The sequence below is a fragment of the Gallus gallus genome, chromosome Z (assembly GCF_016699485.2).
Source record: "Gallus gallus isolate bGalGal1 chromosome Z, bGalGal1.mat.broiler.GRCg7b, whole genome shotgun sequence".
Lineage (NCBI taxonomy): Eukaryota > Metazoa > Chordata > Aves > Galliformes > Phasianidae > Gallus > Gallus gallus.
The window spans coordinates 85155545-85174907 of NC_052572.1; the positions used below are offsets into that span (position 1 = coordinate 85155545).

General features: G+C 40.8%; 1 protein-coding gene across 4 annotated transcripts in view; it reads left to right on the top strand.

Annotated features, from left to right (window-relative positions):
• The window catches only part of SNCAIP (synuclein alpha interacting protein), a 76190-nt gene extending 60524 nt beyond the window's left edge, over positions 1–15666 (top strand). For 2 of the 4 annotated variants that reach the window (XM_040655838.2, XM_424409.8), the window contains 5 exons: positions 826–995; positions 6037–6129; positions 8628–9684; positions 11403–11473; positions 15105–15666. In XM_040655838.2, the coding sequence (XP_040511772.1) occupies positions 826–995; positions 6037–6129; positions 8628–9684; positions 11403–11473; positions 15105–15189 (1476 nt within the window). In that variant the 3' untranslated portion in view covers positions 15190–15666. The remainder of the gene's footprint in view (positions 1–825; positions 996–6036; positions 6130–8627; positions 9685–11402; positions 11474–15104) is intronic. The other 2 variants (XM_040655839.2, XM_004949702.5) reach the window with 1 other exon arrangement.
• The last annotated feature ends 3697 nt before the right edge of the window (positions 15667–19363 follow it).

Consider the following 19363-nt stretch of genomic DNA (forward strand, 5'->3'; position numbering starts at 1 on the left):
GAAAAACTCCTTGAACAGATCTCTTTCTGCAAACTGAATAATGATGTGCCCATCTGAACTAAAGGGGTTTTGGGGAAGACTCTACCGTACCTTTTCTATCTCAGCATTAATTCTCTAACACCTTCTCTAAAGACATTGAGACTGTTCCATTGAGTGTTTTAAACCCAGGGATCCTGTGGTGGTAGCAAATCAAGAGCACAACCACAAGAGGAGTCAGCAAATATTCATGCTAAAAATTTCCTAAGATGACATCCTAAGGTTGTATGGCAAGGCACTGTAGTGCAGAGATCCCAACAGCAGCTGATAACAGAGTTGGTAATCCATTACAGCTCATCACTGCTCTCTATAACCTCAGGAGCAAAGGTTCTAGGATGGATGTCTTCTCAGTTGAAGTTGCCCGTGTTTCCTTTTCTAAGTCTGCCATGTTCAGAATTAACGCAGTGTTCAGTAAAGCACAGACATCTGAAAAAGTTTATTGCCATGTCTCAAGAGTGAATTATTAGTTGCTTAAATGTAAGCGTTCTGTTTTCATTGACTGGTTTTCACATTTTCACTCACAGTATGAGTGTTATAAGTTATGCTATCTCTCAGAAACAAGCAGAACTAGAATATTAGCAGAGAACTAATAGAATTGCAAAAGAAGAAGGAAAAAATGCAAACTTTATAATCCCTTTGAAGCACAGAACACTCTTCTGCGTTACCCGTGCTCCTGTGTAATAGATTTTAGTCCTGTGTGTTTTGAGTTCAAGCTACAAACAAAGTTGACAAAAATTATTTGTAAAATTCTTCAAACATTGTCAGTGTTTCCTTTTTTTGACTTCACAGACATTAGTTGAATATGGAGCAAATGTCACCATGCAAAACCACGTGGGAGAGAAACCCTCGCAAAGTGCTGAGCGACATGGGCACACCATGTGTTCCCGCTACTTAGTGGTGGTGGAGACCTGTATGTCGTTGGCCTCTCAGGTTGTGAAGCTAACAAAGCAACTAAAGGAGTAAGTGTTCAGTTCTTAGCAGGGGGTTCATTCTTAATGCCATTCTTTGTTTTCAGTTTATTAGCAGTGTCTACTTTCTGCTTCTCGCATGAGTCATATTCCTCCCTTATTTTGCTGTGCTTTCTCACTCCTTCGCGTTTAGTAGCTCAGTTTTTTAGCTGTTCTGTTTCTGGCTTCTTTTTGTGAACACAAATGAAGGGAGTGGGAGTGAAAAGGGGAATATATGAAGTATAAACATGTAGATAAGCAGTCCAGTCCTTTTTCCCATTGAATACGTTGAGATGACATCATTGCTGATCACAACTTCTGTTCATTTAGCACGTTTTCTATACGGTTGGTGACTCTTGACAGTTGTAATATTGACTTTTGATGTTAGGAGGAAAAACTGAAATAGTAGAGCTTTTCACCTACCACAGGCAGTGAAAATACCTTTTGAAAACACTGTCTATGGTGTAACCATATCACGTTATGCAAACAGTGTGAATAATTGTGTTGGGTGTAAACTCCATGGTTTTATTTGCATGTGGTTGAAAACAGGTGGCCTCTGTGACAAGAGGCCAGGGGGCTGTCCTTCATCATGCACAGGTGGTTTCAACCATCTACAACAAAAGGCCAACTGAAGAACACAGCTGAGTGTATCATCCAAGCTGCTGATGTCTGTGGGAACATACGTGAGAAAGGGCAGGATATGTCAGAGAGAGGAGGGAGCAAAGAGGGACAGAGGTAACAAAAACATCAGAGGAGTTGCAGGTGCTCTGTGGTAAGGAAAAAACACCTACAAAGGAACTGTTGCCCATACAGGAGCAGGTATGCCCCTTGGAGGGAATGGAGCCCTCGCGTAAGTCCATGCCATATCAGTTGCATCCTGAGTAGACTGAAGTGTACAAAGCACTGTAGTATGGGAAGAGTGAGAAGGAAGGAGAGAAGCTGCTACACACTGATTCTGACCTATGCCATTCACTGCATTCCTGAAAAGACTGACTGTAGCCTGCAGTGATAACAAGAGGATAGGATAATTGCCTGAAGTGAAGCCTGACAGTGAGGCAGGAGAGGTGCTTGGAGCACAGATAGAAGTGGTAAAAGCGTGGAAAAGGGGAGGGCAGGTGTTTTATATATTTTTTCTATTTTTGTTTCCCAATACTTAAATCAGCCAATAAAAATCCACGCTAATTGGCTATAAATTACATTTACCAAATCTGTTTGCTTCTTATGGTAGCTGGTAGGTGATGTGCCTGTGGTTATCTCAACACCTGAGCTTTTCACTTCTCTTCTTCATAATTTTTTCCTCTATCCCATGGAGGTGGCTGCGTGGGTGCTTGGCTGCCAGCCAGAGACAACTCACCACAGAAATTCGGTTTTTATTGCCATAACAAAATGCAACTCGAAAATAATCAAATAGTACCATTTTATTATAATCAGGTATCTGTTCTGTAATATTTTTAGGGGAGAGCGGGTGGTATTAGTTCTCTGTCCTTACAGGTCTGCATAAAAATCCAAGTATGGCATGAAGTGCATGACTGGGGCAACTTCTCAAGGAGCCTCACCTGCAGTAATGTGGGAGAGTTTATTGGCTGCAGCTCCTCTGAAGATCCCAACAGCATCTGAACAAAGTCCAGTTTACAGTCTAAGTCACTTTAAACTGTTCTTATGTTGGAAGAGGTCCCACCTGGGCAGCTCAGCTTGCTTTGCTGTATTTATTCCACCTATTTCTACTAGTGTTCATGGACACTGTTCTAGTTATATAGTTATATATATGATGGATTACTTGACTGTTCAGGGTAGTACTATAAACATATTAGGCCCTTATCTGCTTCCCTACTTTTTCCCAGCTGCTGTAAACATAAGTTGATCATACACACTGCTTAGTTTTCTGGGATCCTTACCAACCAGCCATAAGAAATTCTCTCTGTAAACAGTGTATGTCCCCAACCACGAGAAGACTGAAATGGCTGATATTGTGCAAGAACAGAGTACGGAAACTGTCTTAAACCAACACCTTACAAGATCTTTCTTCAATGATCTGAAACCAAGGAAGAGAGTAATATCTTTCATTCTCTTCTTATGAGCTCTTCCAGACAACACAAAACAGTTCTATTGAGAAATCACCCTAATCCATCACAGTCTCTGGAGTCATTCCTGAAAAGAAGTCACAAAAGCAAAACAATAAAATCACAGTCTGCCAAAGCCTTCATGTCTTGCAGGTCTTTGATCCAAAGCAGTTCATTTTAAAGATGGAAAACTGCAACAACAACAACAAAAACCAACAGAAAAACCTTTTGAGTTCATTCTAGGTCTCCTTTCAGAGAGAAAAGATTTGATGAAAGAAGGAAACTATTTCTAACTAGAAGTTTTCCATCAAATCTTCATAGGAGGATTAACTGAGATCATATAAGGTCCCTTGGTTTGTTTAACCCATAGGAGATAGAGAGGTGGCGTCATCACAGCTACATCTTCCTAACTAGGGAAGTAGAGGGGCAGGGGCATGGAACAGGCTCCCCAGTGCTGTTGTCACAGCCTTGAGCTGCCAGGGCTCAAATAGTGTTCGGATAACAGTGTCAGATGTAGGATTTGGATTTTGGGTGGTCCTGTATGGCGCCAGGAGTCGGACTCAGTGATGTTTGTAGATCCCTTCCAACTCAGAATATTCTGATTCTTTGATTCTGTTTTCTAGCCCTTAGTAAGGCAACATACCATGAGCGATACTTCATTAGATAATGCCTCATTCCATTCCCTATTCAGTAACTAAACACTATGATTTTATTTGGAGGTAGCTGGGTTTTAGAGGTATCTAAGGAGAGTTATCAGGTTCCTCACATTCCTCACATTATCTAAAATACCCCATGAGTTCGGTACTGAATACCCTAAAGACTCTTCTACTTGTAATTCTGTAGTGGTGATGTCTCCTGAATCAGACTCATTTTAACACTTAGTAACATTGCTCTTTCCAAGGAGTTGAGATCCCTCATTTTCATTGTTATCATAGGTATGTATGTTTATGTATGTATGATTACATATCTCTGAAGAAATGTCTGGCAGGATGCACGTGGGGTGTTCATTAACTAGCTGAACTGTGAAAATGAAGGGAATGTTAATACTTTTAGCGCAATAAAACGTTTAACTGCAAAGAGGATGTTAACACGGTGTAAGAGGTGTCATACATTTCCATGATAGCTAAAGGTTTGAGATTTAGATATTTGGAAATAGAAGTTGAAGAACATACACAAAGAAAGTAAAACAGATAAACCGTATCACAATCTAATCTCAAGCAGAATTTCTTGGCTCTCAAATGACAGCGTCTGGGGAGTTGCAGTGCAAGCCAATGTTGACAGATGGTAGGAGTGATTTTAAGACAGTATAAGGAAGTGTGTAGGCAAGAGAAAGGAAGACAGAAAATTAAAGAAAGTAAATATCTACATAAAACATGATCGTGTTGTAAAAAGTGACGGCAAGGCAGTATGTCAAGATCCCAGGTTTATTTCTCTAGTACTTCTCAGATCCACACTTTACTTGTGACTGATATGTTAGAAGCAAAACAGTTAGTTTTGTCAGCCTTAAAAGTACAGCCATCTGGATTCTTTCTGGCTTTGACACTGCCAGTTATTAAGACTGCATTTGGAATATAGTTGGATCTTCTGCTGATGGTATGTGAGCTGAGAAAGAATCCAAATCAGTGTTGGAGAACAATATTGAATCTGTAGGTCTAATGTGAACAAAAGTACTAAAAGCATATTAGTTCTACAACAACAGAGGTAGAACCTGGATGTGACAGATGAAGTCATATTTGCCTGTCAAGTTCTTATTTTTCTGGTCAGGATCAGGTAATTAACCAAAGGTACAAATTATATCCCAAGTGAAAGACAGCTTATATGCACTAATGAAAAGCTGAAATGAAAATTCCTGTTTCCTAGTAGTTTTCCAGTAATTCTCTCTGGTATTTAGGGGCACTGAAACTTACATACATTACCAAGCAAGACTGAATGTTGTCTTGTCTTCTAACAACAAGCTAAAGGGATGTTTTGATGTTAGAACAAAAGATCAAAAGTAGTAAAGGGTGGGGATGACGAGAAGAACTTCTGTGATAAACTCATCTGTTCCTACATTTTCACTGAACTTCAAGAAGATCTGCAGATTAACTTAATAGATTGAGTCCTATAGAAATAAGTATTATTCTTACATAAGAATTTGTTGTAATTATAGTTCTTAATAAGTAATGTTCTTACAGTTCTGTGATAAATTGAATTTCAGATATGGATGTCACTTTCATATTATTACTATATTAAATCTACCACTAATTTCTGTAACTTTGGCCTCTAAAGGAACTTACAAATCAATGCCACACTGAAAGCAATAGACTGCAGGATGTATAATGCTACTTATAATGTGGATGCAGAGCACAGGCAGGACCTTCAGTAGGTTGGGCAGTAAGCAGATGTGCTTTTTCCTACTCTTCTGGAATAGCAAGCTCTGCTGTGTAGCTGAGGAAGGTTGTACCAGCCCTTTCCAGTAAGCTAAGACTCCTCTCTGAGTACGTTTGCAGGGAGAAAAGGAGAGAGTGGTTGTTTGAGCCACTGTTTAGCTGAGTAAAAGCTATTCACCAAATATAGGAAGTAATTTCTTAATCTGTCCCTTTGCTCTTCCTTTTCACAATCAAGCAAGAGCCAGTTGGCCCTGATTTTGCTCTGAAACATGTTCATTTCTGGAATATTATTTTCTGTGAGTCAGTTAGTTCCAGTGAGCTGCTATTTATGATCCCACGTTTGTCCTTGTACAAAGCATAATAAATAATCTCTCACAAACAAGCATCTGTATGTTGGTATTGTACAGTGATCACAAAACGCCCTCGGGGTTTTGGAGGCGACTTAACAGAAGTACAGAATCTCTGCTCATGCTATTATTTACAACCTCGTGTCTTTATCTACTAATCTTACTTGTAGGCGAAGAAGGCTTCTCTTTGAAATGCAGCGTTGAACAATTTATTCTGTAGGCTAGTAACACTGACGGTTCTAAAATTCAAGATAAAGAGTCTTACACTGTCTTGCAGGCAGACAGTAGAACGTGTGACGCTGCAGAACCAACTCCAACAGCTTTTAGAAGCCCAGCGGCCAGAGGGCAAGTCTCTGCCCACATCCACAAGGTAACGTGACTGGAATTTCACTGTAGCATGGATTTGCACAGCTATCAGGAGAAGTTGTGATCTGTCTAAATAGTAGATGTGTTGTGTCGAAGTAAGTGTGCTTGTTTTACCCTGTGGTCTTGAAGCTGAGCTTCTAGAATGTGGAAGCGTGTAATATTATATGAATATTGGACATCTTGATTACGGAATTCATAGTTTCAGTTTTCCACCAGAGTTAAAGTTAGATTTACAGTGGAATAGATTGTATCTTGTATTAGATTAATAGCAGAGGATCCTAGAAACCCCTACAAACGTAATACAAAAGCCTGACCTTGTGCTGGTTCACCATACCTTGCTGCCAGCTGTCACCCATAAAGCCAGCTACCAAGAAAACATGCTTTCAGAGTAATAAGATCCTTATGCTCATTAAATCTTTTGTCTGCAGCAGGCCTTATAAAAGACCAAAACTCTAGAAATTTTACATATTATTTATTCTCTGACCGTGCAAGTCCCAGCAGTAGACACAAACCTAAAGAGGAAGAAAGCCTTCCAGCAGACACACAGGATAGGAGCTTAGGGTCTCCTGATCCATCTCTTAACTTCTGCCATAGATTTCCAATGTGGTGCACGGAAATTGAGTAAGCACACGACTTTCCTCTCAAGATGACACTGAAAGGAATAAAGTAATTCAGGTGCAAATAGGGCTCCGTTTATCATTACCTTCTAATTCTGTTTCCTCTGCAGAAGACACACACAGTGCTTTCCCTTGTTTCAGAGTTGCGAGGGAGTTAAATATATGTGAAGAATAGAAAGCCAGCTTAATTAAAACTTCTTCCACTGACACTGGTGAACTCTGGGACATCGAGTGTGAACTTGTAGGAGTAGTGGCTGTTTTCTGTTCAGTCTTACAGAAACTTATGCATTGCTTTGAACAAGTGCATCATATCCCTGAAGTCCGTCTGTCAGTATTTCAGACGAGTGCAAGTAGTTACAAAAATAGGTAATGAAGCCATTGGGATTGGCAATGCATTTCTTGAAAGGTACTCTGGCTACGAAAGGGATTAAGAATCCAAATTCCTGCTGAAGCAGAAAACTACGCTGGAAAGAGCCTTTTTGTCCTTTTTTTTTAGTAGACTCGTGGTCTTTGTACTCCGTGTCTGCCAGCTCAGCAGGGACAATGGTATCAAACGCTGTCTTCCAGCTCATTTGGTTTCTGTGATTTTTGCTGACTGGACTTTCCAAGTGGTCTTTCACCTGAGTACTTGTGAGCACCAGGACTGTTCCATTTTCAGTATCAGATAAGAGCTGGTGAGAGCAGATCTCTCATCGTTCATTTTTGTTCTGTAGAAGAGTAGGTTTCAACATGGTTGTAGTTAAGTAAGGGAGTTTGAAAATGACAACCTACTACTATAAGTCTATTTTCATAGTTGGTTGCTACTTTTTCTTCTAATTAGAACTCACTTTTGGATATTTTCATCTTACGGACATCATAGGCAGAAGCTAACGTACAAGAATCTAACCAACCTGATGGGATTATCTATTTTATATACATGTAAATTCTTGAGTATCTATTTTGGCTTGCCCCTCTTCCCGCAGGGAGAACTCAAAATGGACTGAAGATGAAGTGGATACTATATTCATGTGAATTTTGTACACAGTTTATGGACTTGGAAGGGAAGAAAAATAGATAAGAGAAAAAAAAAAGAGCAAAAAAAGAGATTTATGGATTCATTGCCTCACATCAACCTTAATTTTTCCACTTTACCCTTGCTTAAAGAAAAATTGGCTCAAAATAAGAATGTGGAGCATCAAAATCTTTGGTGTATGTCATGGGGAAAGAAATGGCCTGTGTAATTTCTGTTTCTATTTCCATTTCCACTTCCTCACTATAAATCATTTGGAGTCCTAAATTTAATTTATTGATCTAATAATACTGAAATAAATTAATGCCACTATTCACATGCTTTTCAGTATTTCATATCTGAAAAGGTTTGAGTGTGAACATACACGACTTTTTATGAAGTCTTATTGGGCTCTTGCTGGATGAAGCACATATCTATGAAATCATTGCTTTGTACAGAGCTGATACTTAGCAGCATTTAAAATAAGCCACTTATGTATTGTGGGGTGACTTGGATATAGGCTTTTGGGCTTCTTGGGGGCTTTTTTTCCACCTTCTAAGCTATGTCAGTTCCCACAAAGGGGCGATAGTAGTTTTGCAAAAGTTTCCCCGAGAAACAAATCTTTGACATTGAAATCATCCCTTGTTTTTCTTCTAAGGATTTTTCTTTGTAAAAGAAAGTGAAGAGACTTGAGTTCTAATTGGAAATGGAAACGGGGTTGCGTCCTTCTTTCTGTAGTCTTCACTGTAGCGTCACAGTAATGAATTCCACGTGAGTGGTGAGAAAGAGGATAAGTAACAATAAGCTGAGACAGACTTGTAAACGGGAAATGACAGCTTCACATTTTATATGTGCATTAATTTGGCCATGGTATTTCCTCCTCTTTTTTCCTTTAAGCTCACCATCATCCCCTGCCTCTGGCAAACCCCAGTGGAAGCCGACTGAAGCAGATGAATTGTCTCCGCCGAAAAGTAAATTGAATGCCCAAGATGGGATCCAGATTCTTGGCAGTTTGGGAACTTCTAGTCGCACTCGAGCCAAGATAAAAGATGAGGACTCGGATAAAATCTTGCGCCAGTTGTTGGGAAAGGAAATCTCTGAAAACGTCTGTATGCAGGAAAAGCTGACCTTGGAATTCCAGGATGCTCATGCATCCTCCAAGAACGTGAAGAAGATTTTGCCAGAGAAAAGGGAGCTGAAGCTAGCCAGACTGAGGCAGCTTATGCAGAGGTCTCTCAGTGAGTCTGACACAGACTCAGCTAATTCTGAGGACCATAAGAACACCCCCGTGAAAAGAACTGACAAACTAAGGCCTCAACCCATAGTGGAAAGCGTTGAGAGCGCTGAAAGTTTGCACCTGATGATTAAGAAACACGCTTCGGCAGCAGGGCGCCGCTTCCCTTTTGGTACCAGAGCTTCTAAGTCAGTGGATGGCCACAGCCCTTCCCCTACTTCAGAGAGCAGTGATCCGGATAACGAAGCCCAGTATCAGTCTGGTACTGTACCTCAGAGCCAGTTTTGTGGAGACAGCTCTCCTTCCAGCACAGACGGTGCCGCTGCCCAAAAGGTTGCCACAAGCCCTAAGAGTGCTCTCAAGTCTCCATCTTCAAAGCGCAGAACCTCCCAGAACTTGAAACTCAGAGTGACTTTCGAGGAGCCTGTGGTGCAGGTGGAGCTAGCTGAGGCAGAGCTGAATGAGGAAAAGGATAAAGGCAAAGCGCTTCCACGGGCTCCAGCCAGCACTGGGGAACCATCGGGGGACCAGCTGAAAAGGCCTTTTGGAACCTTTAGATCCATAATGGAGACACTAAGTGGTAACCAAAATAATAACAACAACTGTCAAACGGCAAACCTGATCAAAACCTCATCGACGCTGCCTTTTTCGTCACTAGGAAGAAAGGCAGGAGACAGCAAGGGAAACCCAGCAGCTCTGACAAAAGGAAGAAACAAGCCAGTGAGTGCACTGAAAGGAGGAAGGGCCCTTTTTTTCCCTCTCTTTTCGTCTTAAGTAATGAATGTTTGACAGCTTCTTCCTACGTTTCTATAGCAAAAGGATATACACGAGTAATTTACTGTATTTGAGCAGTAGAAAACCAATCCACTGTTTTAATTTTAGAAGGCTTTCTTGAGGTATAGCAGAGTTTGGTGGTGTACATACTCCATACTCGGTGCACATGGTGCACATACTCTGTGTTGATAGCCCTCCACACAGACATGATTTGTCTGGAAATTATATTAGATGTTGCTTTGGGTGACAGGTCATAAAAACAGAATGCCATGTTTGAGTCCGTGGGATTTTCTGCAGAGTAAATACCTGAAGGACTAGACCAACCATGTCCTATACACATAATGAAGCCAACCGGATGAAAATTAGTGGCAGAATGTAAAAACAGAGGGAGAGGTTCTCCCTGCTTCTATGCAAGCTACAGCCATTACAGCCATCCCCTAAGTATCTAAGTTGTCAGCACCCAACCTCCTTTGCAACCCCCTCCCCGAAGCCCACCATCTTCCCTTGGCAGAGCGTATGGTTGGTCTATAGCAAAATGGACTGAGTCCAGATAGTCCCCTCTCTGCAGTGGGCAGTGTGCTTTTAGGGATCGCAGCAGAATGAGGGATGTCTCCAGTTATAAGTCTAGCTCTCCTGTTCAAAAGATGGGAGAAAATAACTTGAACAACTGTATCTTCCAAGATAAAGGAGGAGTTACTGAATGAGAGAGACAGAGGTAGGAGATACTGTGAGCACAGTGTGTTTGTGGGGCAGAGAGAAGTTCAGGTATCTGGAAATCTAGTAAGGAAATGAGTGAAAGGGAATGGTAGATAATTTAATCCTCTCTGAAAGGCTGTGTGGAATTAGGGGTGGATGGAATGAGGCAAAAGAATAAGTTCAGGATGAAAAAAAAAAGACTAGATGCAAGAAGGGGAATAGTGGATTATATACTACAGGGAGTATGGTGAGGTAATGGGAGAAAAACACAGGAAAATCTTAGGCACAAAGTAGGCAACATGAATATGGAAAAGGGACTTCTGAAAGAGAGAACTGGGAAATAGTAACAAATCCATATTAATGGGTACTACTAAAAGTGCATGGTATCAGAATGTGAAATGAATTGAAAGTTTCAGAGGGGGTCCAGTAGGCTAAATTGAAGTGGAAGTGTATTTACCGAAGTTCAGCTGGAATCATGGCTAATTTACATATCAGTCAACTGAATTGCCATAGAAGTATTTTCTTAACCCAGTGGCAATTTATTTTTCAAAAGGATGGTTCCAATTTTGTGGTGATAAAAGAGTCTCTCTTCAAAGGCATTCTGATGGAGCACAGCCTCATGAGTGTTTCTCATAGCTCCCAAACAAGTTTGAAGAGTTGAGTGAGAATTCTAACAGTATTGCCAGTTACACTGTAAGATGCATATCGCTTGTGAAAACTCTGTGTTTGCATGTTGTTGTTATGAACGTCAGAATTATGGAAGGAATGCATCTTCATACCTACCTAAGGGACCACAGCATATACCTCCAAGAAGTAACAGATTCAGCCGTATGTACTGACTTAAGAAGGAATCTGTTGAAATGGTGCTTGTGGCCATTTTGCATGTTTTGATGGTCTCCTGTTTCCTAGTTATGCATGTGAGAAGCTCAGTGCACGTTTCTAACTGATCTGATATTGTACTTCCTTAGGGGCCTTGCTTCAGCTACACCAATCTTTCCTCTAGCACACTGAATGAAGAGCATCTGTGTAACTATGCTTGGTATGTGCACGGTGATATTTATCATCTCTGTTGCTTTGTCTTCTCAAATTGCATGTGTTTGCTAACTTCATAGCTGAAATAACAGCCTTGATTGATGCACAAGAAGGGAAATAGACGAATAGAAGAACGTCTCTATTCCTAGAAAAGCAGAAATTTATGATGGATTTTTGCTGATGTCACCGTTGGGCTGCCTAGAGGATTTCAATTCCAAGCAGGAATAAAAAATAGTCACACTCATAAATCCACTAGAGAGCATAGCTCACTTTGGCTGAGTATTCCGCCTCTGTTGAATGGAAGTGAAGTACCAGATGACAGTGGAAACTAAATTTCCTCTCATGAGGCGAACAGAAACACCACAGTTCTTCTCTAAATGGAGAATATAGGGAACATGAGGCAGGATGCTGTACTTTAAGTCCAGTGCTCTCTTGCCTTTATAGGTTTTTCTTACTCTCCCTCAGACTTTGAAGTCAAATCTGCTTTTGAAAAGTTTGATGACTTGGGTTGCATTTAAACTCCTTAATGTATTCCATGAGGGCTAATCAGGCAGATGGAGACCAGTCCCTCAAGGTACATAAAGACATTTATGTAGAATGTCTTTAGGAGAAAACATTTGACAAAATATATGTTTGTTTTATAAGCGAATGATTTGTAAAAATTAGTTCTAATCTAATGGGATGATCATTTTTTTCCTGTTCAGCTGAGATGTTAAATCCTTTCATTAGGCCTGGAAAGGACTGCATTTCTCTCCAAAATTATCCATTAGAAGAAACTTCTGAGAAAATTATAAGCTAATCATGCTGCAGTTCAGAAGCTTAAATTCCTCTCAAGTTACCTTTTTTTAAATATCTAATGAATTTTTTTGTTCACTTTTTTTTTACCCCAGTGGCAGGAGCTTCCCATGTTTAAAAACTTAATTTCCATAAAGCAAAGGAAGGGAAGTCTTGTTCTGAAATCATCAGCAAAGTTTATGTGAATCCAGAAGCAGAAGTGTTAAGTTTCCAAGTGCTGCAATTGTGCTGTGAAAAAAGGGGATAGAAGGCATAGAAAGCTGCCTGTGCAGCAGCAGTTTGGGGGAGCATCAGTGAACAGCCTCCAGTGCCCACAGGGTGTCCAGGCCCATGCACAGCCATAATCTCATCCTCTTGTTGGAGCCATCCCATAGATTTTGCCAGTTGCTGTAATTTGCTGTTGCGTTATGTCAACTCCCTTCTGTGAGCAGGGTGGCAATTCCCCCAAGGCAGTACCCAGGTACATCCAGGCCATGTAGTTTATTTTATTCAAGTTGGTTGCAGTGAATAGTAGAGAATAATATCAGATTTTCTAGAGTCCTCTTGAAAATTCAGACACCCTATTTTTTTTTAAGGTTCTAGAGTAAATTTGAGATGTGTGAAACATCTCATGACGTATTTTCCCCTTTCTGAAGGAATGGCTGGTTGCTTAAGTATTATGATGCCAAGCAAATGCTTGTAGATTTTTCCATCTTTCATGTATGCCAATAAACTAATTTTTCCCACGCTTTAACTAATGCAAGATCTGCATCATATCAGTAACTCACCATATCAATACGAAGCCCCTTATTAGCTGCAGCTATCAGTAGCAAAAATGGCTTCATACATAAGGATCAATCAGCAGAATCTACTATTAGGTTTCCATCAGATAGTATGCTGGGCATGCCTCTAAAATAGCGAGTGGATCTAACCTTAAAGATTTCTCACTGCCAGATCTAGTGCTGGATAAATTCCATCTTGGTCCCAAATAGGAGTTCTAGGAAAATGGTGTTCAGCTGTACATCTCATAAACTAGTTACGATTGAAACTAGTGCAATGTAAAATCAGTGTAAAAATAATTTAAGCCTTGTCCCACAGAATCTATTGACGTTACTCTTTGAGTAGTTATGAGTATGTACTGGTGTCTGTTGCATGAGAGTGTGCTGTGTATTTCTGTTCCTAAAGGCACCAGGAGGTAGTGGACATTTGGTCTGTAATTAGTAGCGTTGGTAATATATTTCTCTCAGGTCAGTGGGCAAAGTCTTAGAAGGCATGTTTGTTCAGCATGATCACCTAAAGACAGTAGCAGTAGCTAAAAGAAACCCTAATTGAGATCAGAGTGCAACTGTAGGACAGCAGAATGAGTTCTCTTGAATGCCTGATGCTGGTCTTCCAGCACTACAAACCTCATCTAATGCAGTAGTTAATTGATACAAATGATCCTAGCCCTAGAAAGCATCCCTTCATAAGGCTCCATTCTTAACACTAAACATATGGTTGACAAGCACAACGCATGCTATTTGCCTGAAAGTTATTATGGCAATAGGTTAAGAGCTCTTGTTTGACCTCCTCAACTCAGCCCTGCCTCCTTTAACTCAGTTCTACGTCTTCTGCCCTTCCTTTGGGTATGCAAGCTGCAATAAGTGAGATTAATGCAGGGGACTTCAAAATAAAGCTTCCCTCATACCCTCTTAGCAGAGTGTGCAGCAGTGGTTCCTGAGAAGGTCAGCCACCAGTAGATCCCAAAGTAATCACAAGGATATCTAAGCATAGTACAGATCAGCATTTTGGAGACATTTGCTTCTTAGGGGTGAATGTAGACTGGAATAAATTAACGCAATATTCTGGTTTGCAGGAATCAGGCTCGCAGATTTCCAAGCTTAAGACAAATGTTTTGTACACAGTCTTGCCATTTGGTACAGGTTTTTAACCATCAGGGTTTGTCCCTTGCAGCCACTAACCAGCTAGTCACTGTTGCACTGTAGGAGCTTTACTGTTCAGCATTGGTTTCTGAAAAGGAGACATAACTTCATTGAAAGTTACAATGGGCGGACACTTAGTCCAAAATCCTTCACCTGAAGGGTTAATTGGAGAGAAGGAGAATAGGTTGGGGTCTCAGGAAGAGGCATGTGAAAGGAACTGAAGAAACAGCATGTAGTTTTCCTACCTTAGCTGGAATAATAACATTCGGGTCATGTACACAATAGATAGATTCTAAAATTAATTGTTTTAATTGAAGTTTACATACAGTGGAAATGAAGACATATTGTAGGTAAATTATTGTTTTCTGTGTATATAGTAAAACTCATAATTGTTTCAACTAAAACCTATTTATATTGTTAAATGTGATGTAGTCCTCGTATTAAAAAGAATCCCTACTTCTTGTGCCATCATCTTCCCCCGAAGCAGACCCATAAAGTAAGTCCAGTATGCTGCCTTCTGTTGATGACACCCTTCCATGCAGAGGAGGGAACAAACACAGTACAGGTTCTGTTGGTTGTAGTGGATCCTTTCATCTCTGCATTACCATTTCCTGGAAAATATAAGAGGTTTTAGACATTCTGTCCATTATTACCAGAACATTTAGCAGCATACTAATTAATGTTCTGACTTAGAAAGCTCCTCATCTTTCTATTGCTTTCCATCTTTCACTGCAGAATAGGAGCTACATGAGAGTCAGTCATAATCTACAGTATTAAGAAATAATGTGTGTAGTATCTGCCTAGATAAATAAGTCCCAAGAAAAAAGAGTAATTTAGAGTTCAATATTTGCAGATGAGATAAAATAAGGAAAACTAGCACAAGACAAATGCCTCCATATTTTTAGTGTCACCATGAGTAATTTTCTTCCTTTTTCTCTCCAGGCATGATAACATCAGTAGGAAAAGCCAGAAGTCTTACAGTCAAAAGAGTTCAGAAGAGACGGAGCTGCAGGAATTCTTCCTCTAAACCATATCTTGTGATGTCTCACTTTGTTTGAAATGCCTGAAATGAATCCTCTTGAAACACGAATACGAGACATATCCCTCACCAGCAAAACAGCAACTGTTAGGATGCCTTAATTCGTAGCAGTTAGACCATATTCAAAACCTTTTTTTACGATATATGTGTATATGTAACTCGTTTGTAAACTCTACTGTGTAAAGGCATGGGTGAGCAAAAGCAACTGTTTGAGAATTGCTGTGACACAGGCAGCCTCCAAAACGTTGGGCCGCAGGACACATTTTGTACTTTGTCTCTTGCATGGATATGTTGTCATATATCTTTTGTTCCCTTTGTCAATGAAATACGCTGTCAAAGTGTCAGCCAGGACTCTGCCTGCTCAGCTCTCTAATGAGACAGAGGCAAAAGCATTGATTCAAGTAAGTTTTGTCTGTTTTTATTTCTACTTTTTGTAAAAAGGAAATAAAGACACTGTTAATAGGACATGCTAAGTTTAAATATTTCTCATACTTCACTCTTTTAAGCTTCAGGTGTTACTTGTCTTTTCCAGATACATTTGATAGTGAGGCAGTAGAGTTTCAATGCAGACATTCAGCTGAATGTTATTTAGTATTCCCTTTTCAGACTTAAAACACATAGAAGAAGCAATTTAAGAAAAGCATGAATGCAGTTTTAAATTGCCATTTATTGTTACTTGCCAAACACTGGCAGCATGCTTGGCTCACCAAGTGGCCATGACCATGCTCTTTCAAAGCTGTCACGATCCTCTTATTGAATTCACTTGGAGCCTTTTCGGAGAAAGCAAATACTCAACATCTTCTTGAGTTCATTCTGTTTCTTGTAAATTATCAGCACATCCTGTGGGGGTGTCATGTGCAGAACAACATCAAAAGCAGGCTAGGAAGCAGCCTTCAGCTGAAGCATTAATATATACCATTTGCTTTATTATGACTCTGTCGAGCCATTCGAAGACTCGTGCGGTTTGATGAGGAAGAGCTACATACATGAGAATTTATTTTCACGGCTGGGAAGTCAGAGGAAGTTTGCCAAATGAAGTTTTCTCACGAAAAAAAAAAAAAGATGCACCACAGAGCTGAAATAATGCCAATTAAATTCCCGCAATTACAAAGCTATTAGGTAAATAATATGGACACCCAAGAGGACTTTGATGAAGTACAGTGGAGTTACTTCTTCGCTGTTCCTTACGTGTGTTTTTCACTGTGCTTTTAAGCTTAGCTTTCCCTTCTAGTCGATGAGAATACACTTCCTGAGCGTAATTCATCCCACCTATTGTAGATACCTCATTTATGGGTTTGCCAATCTCGTCCTTCTTTTTGCAGGGGAAGTGGAGTTAGCAGAGCTATTGGAGGAGTTACTTAGTAGTTGGATACCTGTAGTTAAATGATATGCAGGTCTCTCTTTGGTCACTCTTCAGAGTGATGTCACATTTGGCAATGCAGCTGCCATACACTAAGATGACTGAATGTCCCAGGCGCGTTACTTACAGCTTTTGGATAAGCACAGACTACTACAGGACAAAATGGAGCCAACTGAGAGATCAGAAGAGAATACGGCTTGAAACAATAAGAGCGTCCACTTAGAAAAATGAAATCCTGAGTTTCTTTCCACAGCTCTTATCTGCAACTTGGCAACGCTTTGGTTTTTGAGCTGAAGTAATAAACCTAGCACTCTAGCTGACCTGAACTGTGTTGTTAAAAGAAACAACCAAACCTTCAAAAATATCTGTCAGCCAGGAACAGCAGTGCCTCTAAGCAGGCCTCCCATCATCTGTGTGTCTACAAGAAATCTCTGTGCAGCGAGAAGAGACATGTGCTGCGATTGCCTGTGTGCTGAAAGAGAGCTTTAAGGGAAAGAAATCCTGTATCTGGTGGACAAGCTCAGGACAGGTTGGCAATCCGTGCCTTTGAGAATGTGATGAGCGTTGGCTGTGGTGACGCCATGGCAGAAGCGTGGGTTAAACAAAGATTAGTGAAGAACAAATGTGCATCCTGAGAAAGCAAACACACCACGTGTTTGAAAGGCCTTAAGCCTTAGCAGTCGCCTTTAAAACAACTCACCTGAATCTTTTTGTCTTGTGTGACAGCAGTGGGCAAAGGCTTCAAGGGCAGTTTCAGTCCTAGAGAAGACTGTGCTGACAAAAACGTAAAAGCATGTCTACTGATGTTGAGCCACTGGGAGATCAGTAAAGGCCACTGTAGCTATTTAATGTCTGGTTGTAGCAGGGGATGAATCTGAACTTCTGTGAAAGGATTTGAAACGGGCGTAAATGCTATCAGTGCTGTCAAATCCTGGAAGAAAGAACTGTCTGGATGTGACCAGTGGGAGTTTAATATTCACCTGCACTGCTGGGCCTCTTTCTACGGAGCGTGCTCTTGTACAGCAGGCAGTGAATTGAGTTACACAAGTGTTGCAGGGCAACGGATTACGAAGTGAGATAGGATAAGGGTGCCAAAAGACACTGAGAATTCCTGGTTAGAGATATCTGTTAGATAACCAGTGCTAAGTCCCAGGGAGCTCAGTACAGCTGGAAGGGGCTGGGTGTTTGGAGTGAGAGCTATGCACTACTTTCATGCCTCCCCACTGCTCTGAGCACGCTGGGGTGGAAAGCCATTGCTGACTTGATGCAGGCATGAAAAACAGTGCCTGGCATGTATTATCACCAGGGGAAGGTGAACTCATGTATGAAGTGCTCTTTTTATTGTTCCTAATTTGTAGACCGTCTCCTACCTAAGGCCTCAGAGCCTACACGTGGTGCACTGTGATGTCATTCCTATCAGAGAAATGCTGATTCTGTCATCTTCAGCTGGCTGAAGTGTGTGCTTTTTATACTCGTCACCTTAGCAGCTATAGAATCCAGGTGCCATAACTCCTGTTTGGTTTATAGCCCTCCAGGCAGATCCCTTTGGCGTGAGTCGAAGTCAGGCTTCTGCCAACAGAGCATAAGCATTTATAGAGTTGATCAGGGGTTTTTCAGCAGAAGTATTCAGAAAATATCAGCTCTCCACAGCTTTCAAAAGCCCGTTTGATTACATTTCTTGTCGGAAGGATAGTGAAGTCACTTGCAAGTAACCACCATGCAACGCAGTAATGCTGTATCTGTGGGCAGCAGGGGCTTGTTTTCATATTCATTCACCCACAAAGGTTTCAGAGTAAGACCTCTGTGTGTAAGTCCTGCACACAGGTTTGTGTCAAAGCCGATAATAGGGCATATGAGAGCAGCAGTCAATTTCAGTTCCACGTTGGACGGCTCTCGGTGTTTCTGGAGAATGAAATTACCCAAAATGAATGAAAATCGTTTGCTAGGAGCCTTGTTTTTGTGGTTGGCTGACGGGTTGGTTTGTTGCAGGTGTTTGGGATGGACAGCATCTGGATACGCACAGTATCACGACTGCAAGCATGGCACTTTATTTCATCAGTGGAGCACTGGACTGTGCTTTGGTCTGCATTACTAAAGTAGCACCTTAGTAATATTTTATTTGCCCTCCAGTCTCCAGACTAGTGGGCAAATGCACCGGTGCACTAGATTGCACTGATGGCGTAGCTGGTACATGGGGAAGGTGAAGACAAGGTAGGGAAAGACAAGGTACCACAGAAATTCCTTTTATTTTTAACCTTTTAAAAGCCCACTTGGTGAAAATTGGACAGAAAGGACTACGAGAAATGTAGTCTCTGCATTCATAGCATCAAAGTGCCAGGCTTAACTGTCTGTCATGAAGTGGTTCCTTGACGATACAACGATTTCTCAAATTATAGGATGTTTCCTACTGAAACATCAGAAATATCTTTCTAACTTTACATCAGCTGTGCCCAAGTATACCCTCTCATATATCTAGCTTTTGTATGATCTTGCTTTTCATTTCATAAGTGCATTTTGGGGTACAGAGACTAAGCCTCAGGTAGGTAGATAACTGTGCATGAGAAATAAGTAACACAGATAGCACATGCCCTCTGACCAACATGTCTGCCAAACATAGAAATTTGTTGAGTACAAGCTGCAAAAGGTAAAAAAAAGCCCCAGCATTGGCTGACCTACCGTTCATCCTCTGCCTCTGCACCGTATCACTGTCATGTCACTTTCTTGCATACGCCAAACATATTGCCCGTGTCTACCCATTATTTCTTCATTATACTGATCAGTGAATGCATAACTTTGACCCGG